General features: G+C 45.2%; 1 protein-coding gene across 9 annotated transcripts in view; it reads left to right on the top strand.

Annotated features, from left to right (window-relative positions):
- PRKDC (protein kinase, DNA-activated, catalytic subunit) overlaps nucleotides 1-18013 on the top strand; it is a 177743-nt gene that overhangs the window by 157412 nt on the left and 2318 nt on the right. For 4 of the 9 annotated variants that reach the window (XM_070076562.2, XM_070076561.2, XM_089335204.1 and 1 more), the window contains 13 exons: nucleotides 487-647; nucleotides 3431-3642; nucleotides 4958-5045; nucleotides 5158-5301; nucleotides 8140-8344; nucleotides 9281-9348; nucleotides 9891-10111; nucleotides 10362-10454; nucleotides 13968-14057; nucleotides 14267-14338; nucleotides 14410-14611; nucleotides 15161-15349; nucleotides 15879-16018. In XM_070076562.2, the coding sequence (XP_069932663.2) occupies nucleotides 487-647; nucleotides 3431-3642; nucleotides 4958-5045; nucleotides 5158-5301; nucleotides 8140-8344; nucleotides 9281-9348; nucleotides 9891-10111; nucleotides 10362-10454; nucleotides 13968-14057; nucleotides 14267-14338; nucleotides 14410-14611; nucleotides 15161-15349; nucleotides 15879-16018 (1885 nt within the window). Of the gene's footprint in view, nucleotides 1-486; nucleotides 648-3430; nucleotides 3643-4957; nucleotides 5046-5157; nucleotides 5302-8139; nucleotides 8345-9280; nucleotides 9349-9890; nucleotides 10112-10361; nucleotides 10455-13361; nucleotides 13641-13967; nucleotides 14058-14266; nucleotides 14339-14409; nucleotides 14612-14751; nucleotides 14889-15160; nucleotides 15350-15878; nucleotides 16019-18013 lie in introns of those variants that run through there. The other 5 variants (XR_016235617.1, XR_016235619.1, XR_016235620.1 and 2 more) reach the window with 5 other exon arrangements.

The raw sequence follows: 18013 nt of genomic DNA, 5'->3' as shown, positions 1-18013 counted from the left end.
AGTAGCCAAAACTCAAACTGACACTCAGTGGCAGCTTAACCCTTTACTATAACACCTCCCCAAATGAAAATCTTGTTAAGAAAAGGCTGTTGTCCTCTTCAGAGAAAGTGGCATCTCCCTATAACACAAGCCGTGTTTAGGTGGAGTTCAGCTGTTTTCTCTATTTTGATTTGAGTAATTTACTGTTTGATGTTTGCTGCAGTGTTGGTGGTACTCGCTCATGTGGCCTGCCTGTTCCTCCTGGAATAAAGTCAGTAACCTTCAGTTCCCACCCCAGGATGCAAGCTATGCTTCATGCAGAATGACGGCTCTTGGAAGGTTCAGACTGAAGAGAGGAGCATAGAAATGGGTGCTTTTTGTTGATCTGAAGTGGTAGCTAGGAAGAGAACAATGACAGGCTACAAAATAGAAGCCAAAGAGTGAAAACACAGTTGTTGCTGAAGTAGATATATTGACCATTGTTTTATTGTTTGCTCTCCTTGGTAGCTGTTCATTCTATAGACCTGCAGGTGTATCCAGCACTTGTGGTGGAGAAAATGTTGAAAGCTTTAAAATTAAATTCCATGGAAGCCAGGCTGAAGTTCCCTAGGTTACTGCAGATCATAGAGCAGTATCCAGAAGAGACCTTGAGCCTCATGATAAAAGAGGTTGGTATCTTTGTTCTTGCGAGCAGCAGGGACCTTACAGAATGTATTCTGACTCATACACAGATGTGTCAGGGCGTGCAGCGCATGTATTTCACCTTTTCCCAGCTCTTGTTGCGTTCTGTCACACCTGAGAACTTGGGTGATTTAAAACTAGTATGAAGAATGTTCATATTTACCCGTTTTCCTCTGTGGGTGTTGATGAGAATGCTGTGTCTGATGAACAAAAGACCCGAAAACTTCCAGGAGGGGCACGTGTGGGGCAGAAATGGGTTGTGTCTGTGGGAGCTGGTTGCCCACACCAGTGCAGCCATGGTCTGTGACATCAGTTGGTGCCCAGGGAGAATGAAGAGGTTTCCGCTTGCCTCCCCACCCCCAGTGACATCTGTGGGGCTCGTGTGGGGGACACCTGGCTGCTGCAGCAGCTGAGCTCCTGACCTGTGGACGCTGCTGGTGAGCGGAAGTGCAGCGCCATCTGAAGTCTCCCTAAGCCTACGTGTGCAGTGGGGAAAAGGTCCAGCCTCTGAGCTGAAAGCTCAAGAAGGTTGTGTGGACCTGTAGCCACGCCCTCCACCTGCCCAGGGACTCTGAAGGTGGGCTTTTGCAGTCGCAAGTAATTTAGATGATGAAGAATTCAGATCGAAGTAAATTCAGAAATGCAGTTTATATGTGTTTTTCTTAAGGATAAGGGAACAAATAGTTACTTTTCCTCAAAATAATATTTATTATAAGCATATTTATTTATATATGGTAAAAATAGCACTTTGAATTTGTGAGGAAATAAATGGAGTGTCACCCTATTGTCCAAAATCGTCCATTGTCAACGTTGTAGTGACACCTGGTAGGCACTTGGCGACAGCATGGCCAGACCTGTGTCTCCTTCCCCGTCGTGGGCTGCATGGATGGCCGCTTGTCTATTGTCCCCACGTGTCCTCTGTCCTCAGCTCACAGATGCTGTTAAGAAACCTGCCCAAGCTTACTCCTTATGCCAATACTCCAAGTGTGTCTGACTTCATCTTAGAAGTAACACCTTAAAACATTAGAGGAAAATATGAATATATTTCTAAAAACAGTCTTGGAATAAAGAGACAAAAACCAGAAGCCATGAAGGAAAATAATTTAACACTTCTATGCCAGAGGAAAAAAGAATGCTAAAAAGAAAGTTAAAAACTTCGGGGTGGGGGCGGGGAAGTACAGAAGGGAAGTGGTTTACAATATATATGTGAGAAGCGGAGCTGACTGCTCCAGTCTCTAAAATAAGTGGTCACAGGAGGCCAATTGCAAATGGTCAAAAGAAATGCATGTATAATTAAAATGTATAAGGCAAATAAACATGGAATGTTCAACTTCGCTAATAATGAAACATGAAAACTTAGACTTTTTTCCTTCTTGGATTGATTTCAAAAATTCAATGTGTCCAATCTTGGCAAGGATGTTGGAAAGTAGTTACTCTAATAGTTTTAAGAATTACAAAAAAGTGTACGGAATATGGCAGTGTGCATTACAGTTGTTATAATAATTTTACTTCTAGAAATTAAAAAAAATAATTTGCTTGAAAGGCAGAGAAAAAGAGACAGATCTCCCTTCCACTGGTACACATTGCAAATGCCGTCAACAGCCAGGGCTGACCAGCCTGAAGCCAGGAGCCAGGAACTCTGTAAAGGTGTCCCCATGTGGGTGGCAGGGTTTCAACTACTTGAGGCATCACTACTGCCTCCCAGGGTGCACATTAGTGTTAAACTGGAATTGGGAACCAAGCTAGGACTCTATGCCAGGCACTCTGATATGAGGTGTATAAGGCCCACCCTAGGCCAGATACCTGCTCCTGTTTCTCAGAATCTATGCTTTAGGTATATAGCACAAATCCAGAAAGATTGTGGCACAGTGAGTTAAGCAGCTGCCTGTGATAAAGCATCCCATATTGGAGCTCCAAATTGAGTCCTAGCTGCTGCACTTCCTATCCAGCTCCCTGTTAATGGCCTGGGAACGCAGCGGTAAATGGCTGAAGTGCTTGAGTCCTAGCCATCCAGGTGGGAGGCCCAGATGAAGCTCCCAGCTCCAGGCTTCAGCATGGCACAGCCCTAGTTGTTGTGGCCATTTGTCTCTCCCCCTCTCTTTCTCTCACTCTGCCTCTCAAGTAAATAAAATTAAAAAAAAAATTTAAGATTTATTATTTATTTAAATGCAAAAGCCGGGAGCCTAGAGCGTCTTTCAGGTATCCCATGTGGAAGTGTAGGTGCCCAAGCACTTGTGCCACCCTCTGATGCTTTCCCAGGTGCATTAGGGAGCTTGATCGGAAGTGGAGCAGCCAGGGCTCGAACAAGTACCCACAGGCGATGCTGACATCACAGATAGCAGCTTAACCCACTACACCAGTACACTGACCCCTAAATAAAATAAAGCTTTTAAAAAAAGAAGAGGAAACTATAGGGATGTCCATGGTAGCATGATCTGTAATAGTAAAACACAAAAACGATTGAGAAATTTCCCTGTATGTTCATCACAGAGCAGCTGTTAAAAGGACTGGGGTAAACGTAAGGAAAACCAGTAACACTATGATGAGATTCCATTCTCGAAAACAAAGGCCATGTCTACACAGATACAGAAAGCATCTGGAATACTCCAGTGGGTACTTCAGCAAAAGAGGGCTGTGGGACAAAGGATTTTAATTTTGAGCTTCAGGTTTATGTTTTTGTTTGTTTGCTTTTTACTTTAGACATGTAGTTGGGGCTACACCAGTGTTAACTGTTCTATTCACTAGTAAGTTGTGGCTCTTTGTGTTCCAGATGTCCTCCATTCCTTGCTGGCAGTTCATCGGCTGGACCAGCCACCTTGTGGCCCTGCTGGACAAGGAGGAGGCCATAGCTGTCCAGCACACTGTGGAAGAGATTGCCCATCACTACCCACAGGCCATTGTCTACCCATTTACCATAAGCAGCGAAAGCTATTTCTTCCCAGAGACATCCACTGGCCACAAGAATAAGGAGTTTGTGGCAAGGTGATACTACAGAAAAATCAGTTTGATTAAATACTATAGGGCATACAAATGTGTATGATAAAAGTTACAGATGGAAGCTTGTGTTTGCCTTCATGTTAAGTAGAGCTCTCCTTGAATAGAAAAATCTTAGAAATCTGTTGTTTGAATGTATGTTTTTCAGGTGTGTTACTTCCTATAGAATTTATTTTTTCTTTTAATAACATTTCCTATTACGGTGTTATTCACAAAGCATCCTACCCTTTGCTGGTAATTAATGATCTGGTTGAGACTGACCGGAGGAGGTGTTTTTTTTGTTTTGTTTCGTTTTTTTATTTGACAGGTAAAGTTAGAGAGAGAGAGAGAGAGAGAGAGAAACGTCTTCCTTCCTTTGGTTTACTCCCCAAATGGCCGCTATGGTCAGCACTGCGCCGATCCAAAGCCAGGAGCCAGGTGTTTCTTCCCAGTCTCCCATGCAGGTGCAGAGGCCCAAGCACTTGGGCCATCCTCCACTGCCCTCCCGGGCCACAGCAGAGAGCTGGACTGGCAGAGGAGCAACCAGGACTAGAACCGGTGCCCATATGGGATGTTGGCACTTGCAGGCGGATTAGCCAAGTGAGCCATGGCACCAGCCTCTAGAGGAGGTGTTTTTTTAATAAGCTCCTGAGATTGTCCTTTAGTTAGAAATAGGAGTCAGTGAAATGCGTTCTTGTCCTTTTCCCGACTTCAGCTGATTTGTGAGTGGAGACAGTTGACATAGCAAGCAGGGGTATGTGACTCCTGCGAGAATACTTGGTAAGTGCATGGTGTTTCAGGTGGGAGGGCAGCAGCACGCTGTCCCAGTTTGTGCATGCACCACCTGCTGCCTGCCACAGTGTGCTCTCTCTGCAGAGCCAACTGCCAGGAGTGATTATTTTTTAAAACAAAGGAAGAGAGAAAGATTTGAAAGAAAATGTGACAAAATTATGTTTTCTTTCATAAATTCAGGAAATATATGAATCAGATTGTATATACCAAGATGTTGACGTTATTCTAAGATTTGCTTTTACCTTATATAAGAACACTCCATAGAATAGATACTTTGTGCTTCCTGTAATACTGAGATGGAACTGTTAAATTGCTCCCTTCCTGGAGTACTTAATTGGTTTAAATATGCTAATATATGTAAAAATATATTATATTTAATGTCAATATAATTATAGGGTCCATCACATATATAATTTTGTAATATATAAATTACATGTTATAATTTATATACTTAAAAATAACACATATACACACATAAATAGGCCTGCTCTTTGGATGATGTTTAATTCCATAAACTTTTTTTTTTAAATAGGATTAAAAGTAAGTTGGATCAAGGAGGAATGATTCAAGATTTCATTAATGCCCTAGAACAGCTCTCTAATCCTGATTTGATCTTTAAGGTAATGGAACAGCTTCTAGCAAGTAGAACGTACAACTTGGTTAAACTTTAAACTTACTTGCAAACTAGCTTGATTTTTCTCTCTCTTTTTTTTTTTTTTTTTTCCTGCATAGGACTGGACTGACGATGTAAGACTTGAACTAGCAAAACCTGCTGTAAATAAGAAAAACATTGAGAACATGTATAAAAGAATGCATGCAGCCTTGGGCAACCCACAGGCTCCAGGCTTGGGGCCCTGCAGAAGGAGGTTCATCCAGGTATGGATGGGTGCGGTAGCTGTGATGATGATGGCGACTTCATTGGGAGCGGAAACAACCCATCAAACTCAATCTCCTATAAGACTTACACCATCACTCATCTAATGAAAGATGCCTCATACTAGGCAGTGTTCCAGGTAGTGCAGAGACAAAGGTGACAAAACAAAATCTCTTCCTGCGACTCTTAACTCAGGAGGCAGAAGGGAAAGGAACAGTTAAATACCAGGAGTAGTTTCTAGTCCTGGGGATGGCCCCACATGACCTGAAATAAAGTGGATGAACTCAGAGCCACTGTGCTAGGAGGGAGAAAGCAGTTGTATAAATTGTTCAGAACGGGCCAATACTTAGAGACAGAAAGTAGTTAAGTGGTTTCCGGGGTCACAGGAGTGAGGAATGGCGAGTAACTGCCAATGGGTATAGGGTTTCTTTTCTCAGGTGATGAAAATGTTCTACAATTGATGTGATGGCTTCGCAATTTTGAATACGCTGAAAACCACTGTTCCGTATGGCCAGTCTCCATTACTGGAACTTACATCAGCTGTCCTGGTGCGAAAATGGCCCCACACAGTGCATGGGAGAGTGGGTGTGGCTGGCGGCAGTCCGCAAAATCCATTTATGAAAACAAGCCACAGCCTGGATGTGGCCTTTAGGCCAGAGTTTGCCCAATCTTGTGTTAAACAAATTAGCCAGAGCTGAAAAGCAGGTGGCTTGTCCTGTGTGGGTTGGGAGCAACAGGGTAGAACGGAGACCAGGTCTCCTCACCCAGCAGGAGCTGGGCTGTCCTGTGAAGGGCTGTGTTAGGGCATTTCCTCTCCTGCAGCTAGCCCTGCCCTGCCCTGCCCTGCCCTGCCCTGCAGTTTGAAAATATCCTCATGTGGAAGAGCCCCACACACCCCCAGCAAACCCCGCATGTTATCTCTTCCAGTTCCTGGCCACCTGCTTTTCCTGCATGCTGGACACCACAGATGGTAGTCTAAAAATCTGTCAGCGTGGACCATCGCGCCTCCCAGCTGCCACCACTGCACACACCCCCTCCCAGTCAGGCAATTTGTTTGAAATTTAATTTCTAGTACCTTGGAGAAATCTATCCAGAACTTTGTAGCTCATCACAAATCAATCAGTAATTTTTATCAATTAAAAAATAACCTACCAAAATTAACTTTCCCAAGTTTGATGGTAGAATATTCTTCAAGACTGTGTGCCTTTCAAATACAGTGATGCTGGTTATGTTTGGGAACCAGCTCATCATCTTCTCAAGCATTTGAGAATTGTAGATTGTTTTTATTTCTCTCTTTCTTTTCCCCCTTCCTTTCTTCCTGCCTCCCTTTTTTCTTTTGAGATTTATTTATTTATTTTGAAAGTCAAGAGTTACAGAGAGGCCGGCGCCGCAGCTCACTAGGCTAATCCTCCGCCTGCGGCATCGGCACACCGGGTTCTAGTCCTGGTCAGGGTGCCAGATTCTGTCCCGGTCGCTCCTCTTCCTGTCCAGCTCTCTGCTGTGGCCAGGGAGTGCAGTGGAGGATGGCCCAGGTCCTTGGGCCTTGCAGCCGCATGGGAGACAGGGAGAAGCACCTGGCTCCTGCCTTCGGATCAGCGGTGCAGTGCGCCGGCTGCAGCAGCCATTGGGGGGTGAACCAATGGAAAAGGAAGACCTTTCTCTCTATCTCTCTCTCACTGTCCACTCTGCCTGTCAAAAAAAAAAAAAAAAAAGAAAGAAAGAAAGAAAAGAAAAAAGAGTTACAGAGAGAGGGAAAGACAGAGAGACACCTTGTCTGCTGGTTCACTCCACACATGGCTCAACAGCCAGAGCTGGGCCAGGCCAAAGCCAGGAGCTTCATGTGGGTGGCAGGGGCCCAAACACATGGACCTTCTTCTGCTGCCTTTCCCAGGCCATTAACAGGGAGGTGGATTGGAAGTGGAGTAGCCAGTATGCTTACTGGTGCTAGTATGGGATGCTGGTGTCCCAGGCAGTGGCTTTTCCCGCTACACCACAATGCCGGCACTGTTTCTCTACTTTTAATACATTTACATAGCAAAGAAGAAATTCTGTATATCAGTTTTCTTATAATGGGCTGTCTTAAAATAGAGTATATATTTCAAATATACAAGATTTATATTGTATATAAATTGTTTTTAAACTTGGTAAAAATGTTTCAAATTAAAAATGGGTACATCTTGACAACTACAAAGTTACTTGTTAGTAATACTCTTGAGCCTTTTTTATTTAATCAGGTTTATAATTTAGATAAATATCTGAGTAGGGACTAATTCAAAGATGTGAATTCCAAAGTAGAGTACTTATAATAATAACAGTTACTAGAAATATTAATTTAAGTAATATTTAGACTGGGTTATGATGCAAAACAATGGCTTAAAAGATCCATACTAAGGAAAGTAGCATTCTTTGATGTTTCTCTTCAACTCATTTGAAGAATTATGGACTATTCATTTTTATTGAGTTACTCCTTTTATTTTGTTGTTTTCAACTTTGTTCCTAATTGTTTGTGTCATCATAATAATGTAGACTCATGACTGGACAATGGACACAAAGAGGTTAAATGACTTTGCCAAGTTTTTAAAGCCTTCATTAGAGTTTATAACTAGAAGTCACTAGTAACCATGACCTTTCTAAAGGAGCACAAAAAACAAAGGCAAGCTCCAGATGTTTAGAGTATTCAAATAGTCGAGGAAAGCAAAACTATAAATCTTAAAAGCACAAAAGAAACCTGTATAATTGGGCACTTGTTTATTTATAATAAGTTGCATTCATAAGCTTAGAACCTTTTCCAAAGTTCAGACTGAACATTAATCCTTATGGTCAATTACTATTAATTTCAGGCCTTTGGAAAAGAATTTGATAAACACTTTGGGAAAGGAGGCACAAAGCTGCTTCAAATGAAGCTCAGTGACTTCAATGACGTTGCCAACTCACTACTTTTCAACATGAGCAAAGACTTGAAGCTGCCTGGGAATCTGAAAGAATGGTCACCCTGGCTGAGCAACTTCAGAGTGGAGTTCCTAAGAGATGAGCTGGAGATTCCCGGTGAGCTCCCCGCGGGGTGGCTGGCGGCACTGGGGTCTCCTGCTTTCTGAAGTCACGAGACTGGCATCTTGACAGTTACCTGTCTTTAAAAGAATTCGAAATTTCACTGTATTTTTTTGTCATTAGGAAAATCCATGATTACTATGAGCTAGTACACATTACTAAATGTCTAATGAGATCATATTTACTTCCCTTCCTGACCCAAACAAGTGTTCAGACACCCTTACATCAGCCCTGGCCACTGACAAAAATGTTTCTTTGTTATTAGCAGCCATGCAATTACATCCCATCAGTTTAAAGAAAAAACTGTAAATGAGGTGTCCAGTGTGCAGCTTGGCTCTCCTTGTGATGACCTTGTGTTGTTCATTGCATGCATTTTTTTCTCTGCGGAATTTGCTCTGTAAGAATAGGGAGCTTATTTCCATTAATCACTCGAATTGAGAAATAGTAGCATTTAAGGAAATGTAAGTCAGTTTTGTTTAAATATAAGCTTTGGGTAAACAATTATTATATTAGATTAGCTCTTCTTAAAATTAACAAGGGCTGGCATTGTGGTGCAGTGGGTTAAGCCACTGACTGCTCCACTTCCAATTCAACTCTTTGCTAATGTGCCTAAGAAAGTAGCAGAAGATGGCCCAAGTGCTTGGGCCCCTACACCCACATGGGAGACAGGATGGAGTTTCAGGCTCCCAGCAGACAATTGCAGACAACTGGGGAGTGAACCAGTAGATGGAAGACCTCTCTCTCTCTCTCTCCCCCTCCCTCCCTCCCTCCCTCCCTCCCTCTCTCTCTCTCTCTCTCTCTCTCCTCCTCTCTCTGTAACTCTGCCTTTCAAATAAATAGATCTTTTAAAAGAAATTTAGATTAACAACTATGTTTTAAAATACAGAGGTCGTACAACCAGCTGTGTGTGAGCCAGACTCTGGTTTGTTCCAGGTCAGTACGATGGCAGAGGAAAGCCACTGCCGGAATACCATGCTCGGATCACAGGGTTTGATGAGAGGGTAGGTATGGGTTGATGGTGCATGCTGGGTAGTTCTGCAGTTACGAGAACATGTCTTTTCTGAAGAGACGTCTTCCCACACTGCTCTCAAATGTACAGAGTTCTCTGATTCTGTTATGGACTGTGTTTCTGAACACAATGTCCCCAGCATTTCAGTGTCAGTCGTACTCAGGGGTACAGGAATCTGGGAGAGTAAAGCATGTGTGTGCATCCTCCATGAACTCTGTGTAGCGTTGCCTTACTGCAGAAGGTGTGCAGGGTGGCTCTTGCTTGTTGTGAAGGATGTCCAAGTTCACCAGCAGTTTTCTGTAAGCAGCGATACAGAGTTCTGTGGGCAGAGCACTTGGGCATGAGCACGTAACAGAAGTAACTTGCTGGCCTACTCAGCTGCTGGTCTGGGTTCTCTGATCTCCTCTGCCACCTGTCTTCAGAGGGAGGCCCCTCTTTGAGGAATGCACGCACTCATGCTTGCTTTTCCTTCTTTGCCGATGACGTGATGGGGTAGTCTCAACTGCACCGGAACTGTTTCATTGATTCCTACAGGTAAAAGTCATGCCTTCTCTCAGAAAACCAAAGCGCATCATCATGCGAGGCCATGATGAGCGAGAACACCCTTTCCTTGTGAAGGGTGGCGAGGACCTTCGGCAGGACCAGCGCATCGAGCAGCTCTTCGAGGTCATGAACATCATTCTGTCCCGTGATGCCGCCTGCAGCCAGAGAAACATGCAGTTAAGGACATACCGAGTGGTGCCCATGACTTCCAGGTGCGGCCATGCAGATCCAAGTGTGAGGATGTGTCCCTGGGCTGGGCGTAGGTGTCTCTGGACAAAGTGCTTTCTGTCCCACAGCAGAGGACCCTGGAGAACTTAGAAATGTTGGGAAACCCCGGGGGTGGGGCCCCAGAAGTTGGGACATGAGAAATCTATTTTGTTTGATTGTGTGGAACTTTTCTCCTAGTGAAGCAAAAGCAGTTTGGATTCGTGCTTGCCCATAAACTTTTATTCTCCTTTTCAGATTAGGGTTAATTGAATGGATTGAAAATACTTGTACCTTGAAAGACCTCCTTTTGAATAACATGTCACGTGAGGAGAAAGCATCTTATACCAGGTAACTGAAGGCTAACTGCCCCTCACACCCACCCCACCCTGCTTCTGCCCAGGTGTCATTTCCTTCTGTAGGGTGGGCTCTAGGGCACTTTCTTCCTCATCACATTCCCAGAGATGAAGTGGTGCTCCCAACACCCACCCTGGCCTTTGTTTGTTTGTTCTTTCTTTCTTTCTTTTTTAAGATTTATTTATTTGAAAGGCAGAGTTGCAGAGTTACAGAGAAAGAGAGCTTCAATCCGCTGGTTCATTCCCCAAATGGCAACAATGGCCAGGATTAGGTCAGACCAGAGCCAGGAGCTTCTTCCAGGTCTCCCACATGGATGCAGGGGCCCAAGCACCTGGGCCATCCTCCTGCTTTCCCAAGCATGCATATATATATATATATATATATATATATATATATATATATATTTATTTATTTATTTATTTATTTATTTTTTTGACAGGCAGTTAGAGAGAGAAAGGTCTTCCTTCCGTTGGTTCACCCCTCAAATGGCCACTAGGGCTGGCGCTTGCGCCGATCTGAAGCCAGGAGCCAGGTGCTTCCTGCTGGTCTCCCATGCGGGTGCAGGGCCCAGGACTTGAGCCATCCTCCACTGCACTCCCTGGCCACAGCAGAGAGCTGGACTGGAAGAGGAGCAACTGGGACAGAATCTGGCGCCCCAACTGGGACTAGAACCCAGGGTGCCGGCACTGCAAGTGGAGGATTAGCCAAGTGACCTGCGGCGCCGGCCTTTCCCAAGCATATTAACAGAGAGATGGATCGGAAGTGAAGCAGCCTGGACTTAAACAGATCCCCATATGTGATGCTGGCGCCGCAGACCAAGGCTTTACCCACTGTGCCACAGTACCGCTCCCCGGCTTGCCCTTTCACCTCCCTCTTGCCTGACTGAATGATCTAAGTGGAGTGCTAGATACTAAGTAGTAGTTGTGAGTATTATACTACAGTTTTTTAAAAAAGTATAACTTTGAAAAAGAACAACCATGAAGAAAGGAACTCAGTGATATGGTTAGCAGCTAGCATGAAATTAAGCACTTTCTGTGTCCTAGCACTGTCCTAGGTTTCACAGCCTTCTACAAGGTCCACTCTGGTTGTCACTTCCACATGAATAAGTGGTATAGCTGGAGTTATCAGAGATGAATTCTCTGCATGCTTTTTACTTTTATTCTCTTTGCCTTATCTCCACTTTCTACAACAGACGTGTTTTCTAGTCAGGTGAGTTTTTAAAATGTGTGTTTTGTTTCTGTAAAGAAAAATAAGGACAGCATGATGAGAGATCTTAAAGGTAGAGCTGACAGTTTTTGGTGATGAACTATAAGGTGAAGGAAGAGGAAATAGTTAAAAGTAGCCTAGGGGGCAGTGCTGTGGTAACGCAGTGCTGGCATCCCATATGGGTGCCCGTTTGAGTCCCAGCTGCCCCACTTCTGATCCAGCTCTTTGTAATGGGCCTGGGAAAGCAGTGGAAAATGACCCAGGTATTTGGGCCCCTGCACCCACATGGGAGATCCAGAAGAAGCTCCTGGCTCCTGGCTTCAGACCTGCCCAGCTCCTCCCATTGTTGCCATTTGGGGAGTAAACCAGCAGATGGAAGCTCTCACTCACTCTCTCTCTGTAACTCTGCTATTCTGCCTTTCAAATAAGTAAGTCTTTAAAAAATAAAAATTAAGAAAATGCAAATATTTGGGGGGAAAAAAAAGTAGATTCAAGACCCATTTCTCCTTATTGTGCTCTCATTCTTTCTGGAAAGTATTTGAATAAGACCCATATTCTCATCAGCCAGAGGGTATCTGTAAAATTAAGCATATTCTTAACCAAACTCATATTCCTGGGTAATTGGGACTAGATATGGCACTGTTTACCACCTTTTAGTTCTAGACACTTTTAGAGTGCTTTGCCTGGAATTGTTCTTATCCCCTAGGAGACAGGCAAGCTGGTGGAACAACTTCCTGGTGTGAAATTGAGCTGTCCATGAGGCGCTGAGGCTGGAGCAGGGCCTTGCCTCCTGTGTGCCTGTGCCTTGCAGGGCCTTGTGATTCAGGGTGGTGCTTGGTCAGCACAGGTGCAGCTGACTTGACAGTTTTTAAGACACTCAAATTATGTGATATAAATATCCCTGCTTTCAAGAGGAATAGTATGTGATGTGTGTATTTGTATATATTACTGCATATGAAGTGACGTTAAATTGGTTAAATCTAAAAACGTTAAAATTGGTTAAATCTAAAAAACAATTGCGTAAATATTGAAAACAAACACAGAATGGTAAACATTATCCCTGACTACACATTTGGGCCAGCATTGTGGTACAGCAGGTAAAGCCACCACCTGGGACACTGGCATCCCATATGGGAGTCAGTTTGTGTTCTGGGCACTCTATTTCCAATCCAGTCCCTGCTAATCGCTTGGGAAAAGCTGCAGAAAATGGCCACCTACGTGGAAAACCCAGATGAAGCTCCTGGTTCCTGACTTTGGCCTGGCCCAGCCCTGGCCATTGTGGCCATCCTGGGGAGTGAGACAGAGGATAGAAGATCTCTCTTTCTCTGTCTCTCCCTCTCTGTAACTCTTTTCAAATAAAAAATTCTTTAAAAAGTAAATATAAATAAAATGAGGGATTTCTAGCCACCTGTTACTTAAAATCATTGCTGTTTTTCCCTTAGTTCTGCAGTTTTACAATCTAAGGCTTTTCATCTTCGTTAGCACTAGGAGAGAGCTCAGATGAAAATGGAGTGTTGTGTTTGTGAAATTCACTTATCTGTGATTCAGAAAAAATTCACCTGTAGTGACTGAACTGCCAAATCACGTTTGCAATTGTTCTGTCTTTGGATCTTCATAGAAAAACTGTTGAAGCTTTTGGCACAAACCCGAAAGTTGATAAAATGTGCAAATATTGCATCATTTCCTGCCCCTCAGGTACTGCCTTTTTTCTATGAAACATGAACAGCTTTTGAAGCCCAATTTGAGCACCCATTGTCATTTCACACAGCACTTTCTTGTGCACACTATGGCTGTACGTGCCTCCCCATCTGGGAAGTGGTGAAGTGTGGCAGTGATAAGGGAGAGGACAGGCCTAGCCCGTGTTCGACAGATCCCACACAGGCTTTGTGTCTGAGCGCTCGCGTGCTGACCTCCTGCCGGCCTGCTCGCAGCAGCCACGTGTCGAGCTGTTGCCTCGCTGTCGCCCTTTTCCTGGTGAGAGTCTCGGAATTACACACCTGGGGAACAAGCATTTAGGTTTATCGCATCTTGGGCCTCTGTATGAAGTGGGAGATTCATCAGATGTGATTATTTTGGGCCTGGATTTTTGCGTAGGAAATGGCTTGAGATTCTGTATGAGTAACTAAGAATGCATAATAGCTAGATCCCGAGTAATGTGGGATCACTGTATGATAACATCTGATTAAAATCATGTTTCCTACTTCTACACTATTTTTCAGTGACACCTTGGTGATCTTTGCCTCTGAAATCATGAAGTGCTAAATATCTAGCTGATACTAACTCCCTTTTACTTATTGTTAGTGACTCCAAAGCACCGATGTGTGACTACAGTGAGTGGCTGACAAAAATGTCGGGAAAGCGTGGCACTGGCGCTTATATGCTAATGTTTAAGTAAGTTTTGTTCTGATTTTCCTTTTGTATTAACCAGTTCATTCTTCTTAAAGTTACTTATTCACTTGTGATTCCTAGAAAGCTTTGCCTCAGAAATGTTCAAAACCTAGTTGATATTTGAGCTTCATTGTAAACAAAGAATTTTAAAATTAGAATCTCCAGTCACAGGAATTCTGTTGTATGAGACATTTCCTTTCATTAAATCATAGGAGAGCTAATCGGACTGAAACTATCACAGCCTTCAGGAAAAGAGAAAGCAAAGTGCCCGCTGACCTCTTAAAGTAAGTATCCTTGTGAGGCTCGCGCCCAAGCCGGCGGCACAGCCAGGTCCACAGCTGCTGTCTCTCTGCAGGCGCGCCTTTGTGAGGATGAGCACCGGCCCCGAGGCCTTCCTGGCTCTCCGCTCCCACTTCGCCAGCTCTCACGCGCTGCTGTGTGTGAGCCACTGGGTCCTAGGCATCGGGGACAGACACCTGAACAACTTCATGGTGGCCTTGGAGACGGGGAGTGTGATCGGAATCGACTTTGGCCATGCCTTTGGATCAGCTACCCAGGTGTGCTGGCCTCTCTTTTTTTCCAGGCCACTTTAGAAGCATCCTAGGGCTCTGTGTCACCCTCCAGAAGTGGAGAGTGTCTCAAGAAGTGACACGTGAGGTGGGTTTTGCCGTGGTCATCATACTTGACATTCTTGCAGAAGGAACCATCTCGGCTCCATTCCGGCCTTGTTCAGACAGATCACACAGGCTGTGCAGATCAGTTTTGTCATGAAGATGAGGATCTGAGCTTTATAAAGCCTCATAATCAAGCTCTCTTGCACAGGATGTGACACAGGTCTCTGGTCTGACAAAACCCTCTGAATGTGACTCCCTGCCCCGCTGCGTGTTCCCACGTGTGCAGGCTTTTGCACTGGGAGGTGGCACGAGCTGAGTTGACTGCTCTTAGGCACTGGAATGCGCCTCTCTCTAACTGGTGTCCAGGAGGGTGGAGTTGAGATTCTCACTCATGTGAACAGCAGCGTTGCCAATGTGTTTCATGTGTGCCTGTTACTGTGGACATTGCTAATCTATATTTCTTCTTGCATGGATATTTTTTCTCTTGTTTAGTTTCTGCCAGTCCCGGAGTTGATGCCTTTTCGCCTAACCCGCCAGTTTATCAATCTCATGTTACCCATGAAGGATACGGGGCTTATCTACAGTGTCATGGTGCACGCGCTGAGGGCCTTCCGCTCCGACCCAGGCCTGCTCACTAACACCATGGACGTGTTCATAAAGGAGCCCTCCTTTGACTGGAAGGTAGCTTTCATTCTGCCACCCTGCACACCTGTGCTGTGGCCTGTTGTGTCACAGCAACACAGCAAGTCTTTCCTAAAAATTCCCAGGGTTTTGTATGGCAGTTCTTAAAAACTGACATTTGGGGGTCATGTGGCCTGAAAACCAGAGGAGAGACAATAATCCTCACTGGAGAGAAATGTAGCTTCAGTTGCCTTCATTGCTGCCAGGAGAGGGCACGCAGACCCCGCTGGGGCTGGCAGCCCCTGTGTCTCTGACACAGTGTTCAGTTTGAAAGCCATTCCACGTGAGCTCTTACTTGACCAGCAAGCAGACGGTGCTTTCCTAAGTCTCCAAGGCCATCCCTAACACCGCCCCTCAAGAACGAAGCCTGGCGGTGCTGTCCTTCCGGGGGGTGACGTGGGGCAGTGCCACCACTGCCCTCGGACAGAAAGCTGTAGAGTGCTTCCCAGTTATAGGTACTTGTGTATTGTTAGGTAATTATGTGAGTTATTCTGTGTGAATGTCGTAAAGCTGTGTTCTCTTCTTTTAGTGTTTTGAAAAGAAAATGCTAAAAAAAGGAGGATCATGGATTCAAAAAGTAAATGTAACCGAAAAAAATTGGTTTCCCCGGCAGAAAATACGTTACGCTGAGAGGAAGTTAGCAGGTGCCAACCCAGCGGTTATTACTTGGTAAGATTGTAATTTGTGGGAAAAAACCATAACATAGCCCCACCCTGCTACGGTTTCCTAATGGGTGGATGTACGTGCAGAGCGCTGAGTGCCTTACCTTCAGCTGGGCTGATGGTGTCACTGTCCTCGTTTTATCCACGAGGAAAGCGGGGCTTCCCCAGCCAGGGTGAGACCCGTGGCTCTGAAACCTGCACGCCAGCCCTGCGAGGACCTGCAGCCTTGGGCACAGAGGCTGTGGCTTCTCCAGTGGCCAGCTACGTTACCCACAGGACGAGACAGGCACTTGGATTTGCTTTTGTTCTGCAATGTGTGTGTGTGTGTGTTCTTCATACGTGTGAAGAACATGGCGTGGGCCTGCTTGCTAGATGACAATCCAAGTGGGCTGGCATTTAGGTCAGCCTTCCAGTTTTTCTCATGTTAAGGTCGAAAGTAAATAGAAAATATAGAGAGAACGTGCAGAGAAGAAAAGTAGTTGGGCTTTATAGTTAAGTACATGTCAGTCTTTGGTCAGCTCTTACGTGTGCGTGTGTATTTTATTTATTTGAGAAGCACAGAGAGATGTCCATCTGCTGATTTACTCCCCAAATGCCATCACAGCTAGGGCTGGGCCAGGCCAACAGGGGCTCCATCTGAGTCTTCCATGTCGGTGGTGGAGACCCAGCTACTGGAGCCATTGCCTGCTGCCTCCCAAGGTCTTCATTAGCAGGAAGCTGGAGTCCGGAGTGGAGCCGGGCATTGAACCCAGGTGCTCTGATGTGCAGACAACTCAACCAGTTTCTCAACTATTAGGCCAAATGTCAGCTTGTTTTTGACAAGGATGCCAAGACTATCAAATGATCTTTCCAACAAAAAGGCCCTGGTGGAAGAATGTAATTGGATCTCTGTCTCACGCTATCTACAAAAATTAACTGAAAATGGATCAAAGACTAAATGTCAAAGTTAAAACTAGGGGCCAACATTGTAGTACAGTGGGTTAAGCCACTGCCTGCTCTGCCAGCATCCCATATTGGAGCATCCATATGGGCCCCTTTTGCTCTATTTTTAATCCAGCTCCATGCTAATATGCCTGGGTAGGCAGTGAAAGATGGCCCAAGTACTAGGACCCCTGCCACCACATGGGAGACCAGAATGGAGCTCCTGGCTTCAGCCTGGCCCATCCTCAGTTGTTGCTGGCATTTAAGGAGTGAACCAGCAGATGATAGATCTCTATCTCTCCCTCTCCCTCCTCTTCCCTCCCTCCCCCTGCTTTTCACATTAAAAAAAAAATTCCTTTTTTTTAAAAAAATTAATTAATTTATTTTTTGACAGGCAGAGTGGATAGTGAGAGAGAGAGACAGAGAAAGGTCTTCCTTTGCCGTGGGTTCACCCCCACAACCTACGGCCGGTGCACCGCACTGATCTGAAGCCAGGAGCCAGGTGCTTCTCCTGGTCTCCCATGGGGTGCAGGGCCCAAGCACTTGGGCCATCCTCCACTGCACTCCTGGGGCACAGCAGAGAGCTGGCCTGTAAGAGGAGCAACCGGGAGAGAATCCGGCGCCCCGACCGGGACTAGAACTCGGGGTGCCGGCGCTGCAGGCGGAGGATTAGCCTAGTGAGCCACGGCGCTGGCCCTTCCATGACCTTTTAAAGACCTTTTTAATGCTTGGATTCCAAAACCTCTTGTACCAAAATAAACATCTTTGAATTCCATGTTCTGCAAACTTATTGTGTTAACTCGTATCTAGCATAGGTAAAAAATAAATAAATAAATAAATAAAAACTCTTGCAACTCAATAATTGACAACCCAATTTAAAAAATGACCGGAGGGGGGCCGGCGCCGTGGCTCAATAGGCTAATCCTCCACCTTGCGGCGCCGGCACTCCGGGTTCTAGTCCCGGTCGGGGTGCCGGATTCTGTCCCGGTTGCCCCTCTTCCAGGCCAGCTCTCTGCTGTGGCCAGGGAGTGCAGTGGAGGATGGCCCAGGTGCTTGGGCCCTGCACCCCATGGGAGACCAG

Source organism: Oryctolagus cuniculus, chromosome 6 (assembly GCF_051225735.1).
Source record: "Oryctolagus cuniculus isolate XC-2025 breed Fujian yellow rabbit chromosome 6, ASM5122573v1, whole genome shotgun sequence".
In the NCBI taxonomy this organism is placed as follows: Eukaryota; Metazoa; Chordata; class Mammalia; order Lagomorpha; family Leporidae; genus Oryctolagus; species Oryctolagus cuniculus.
Note: the sequence above shows the minus strand (reverse complement) of the source record. Positions and strands in the feature narration are given on the sequence as shown.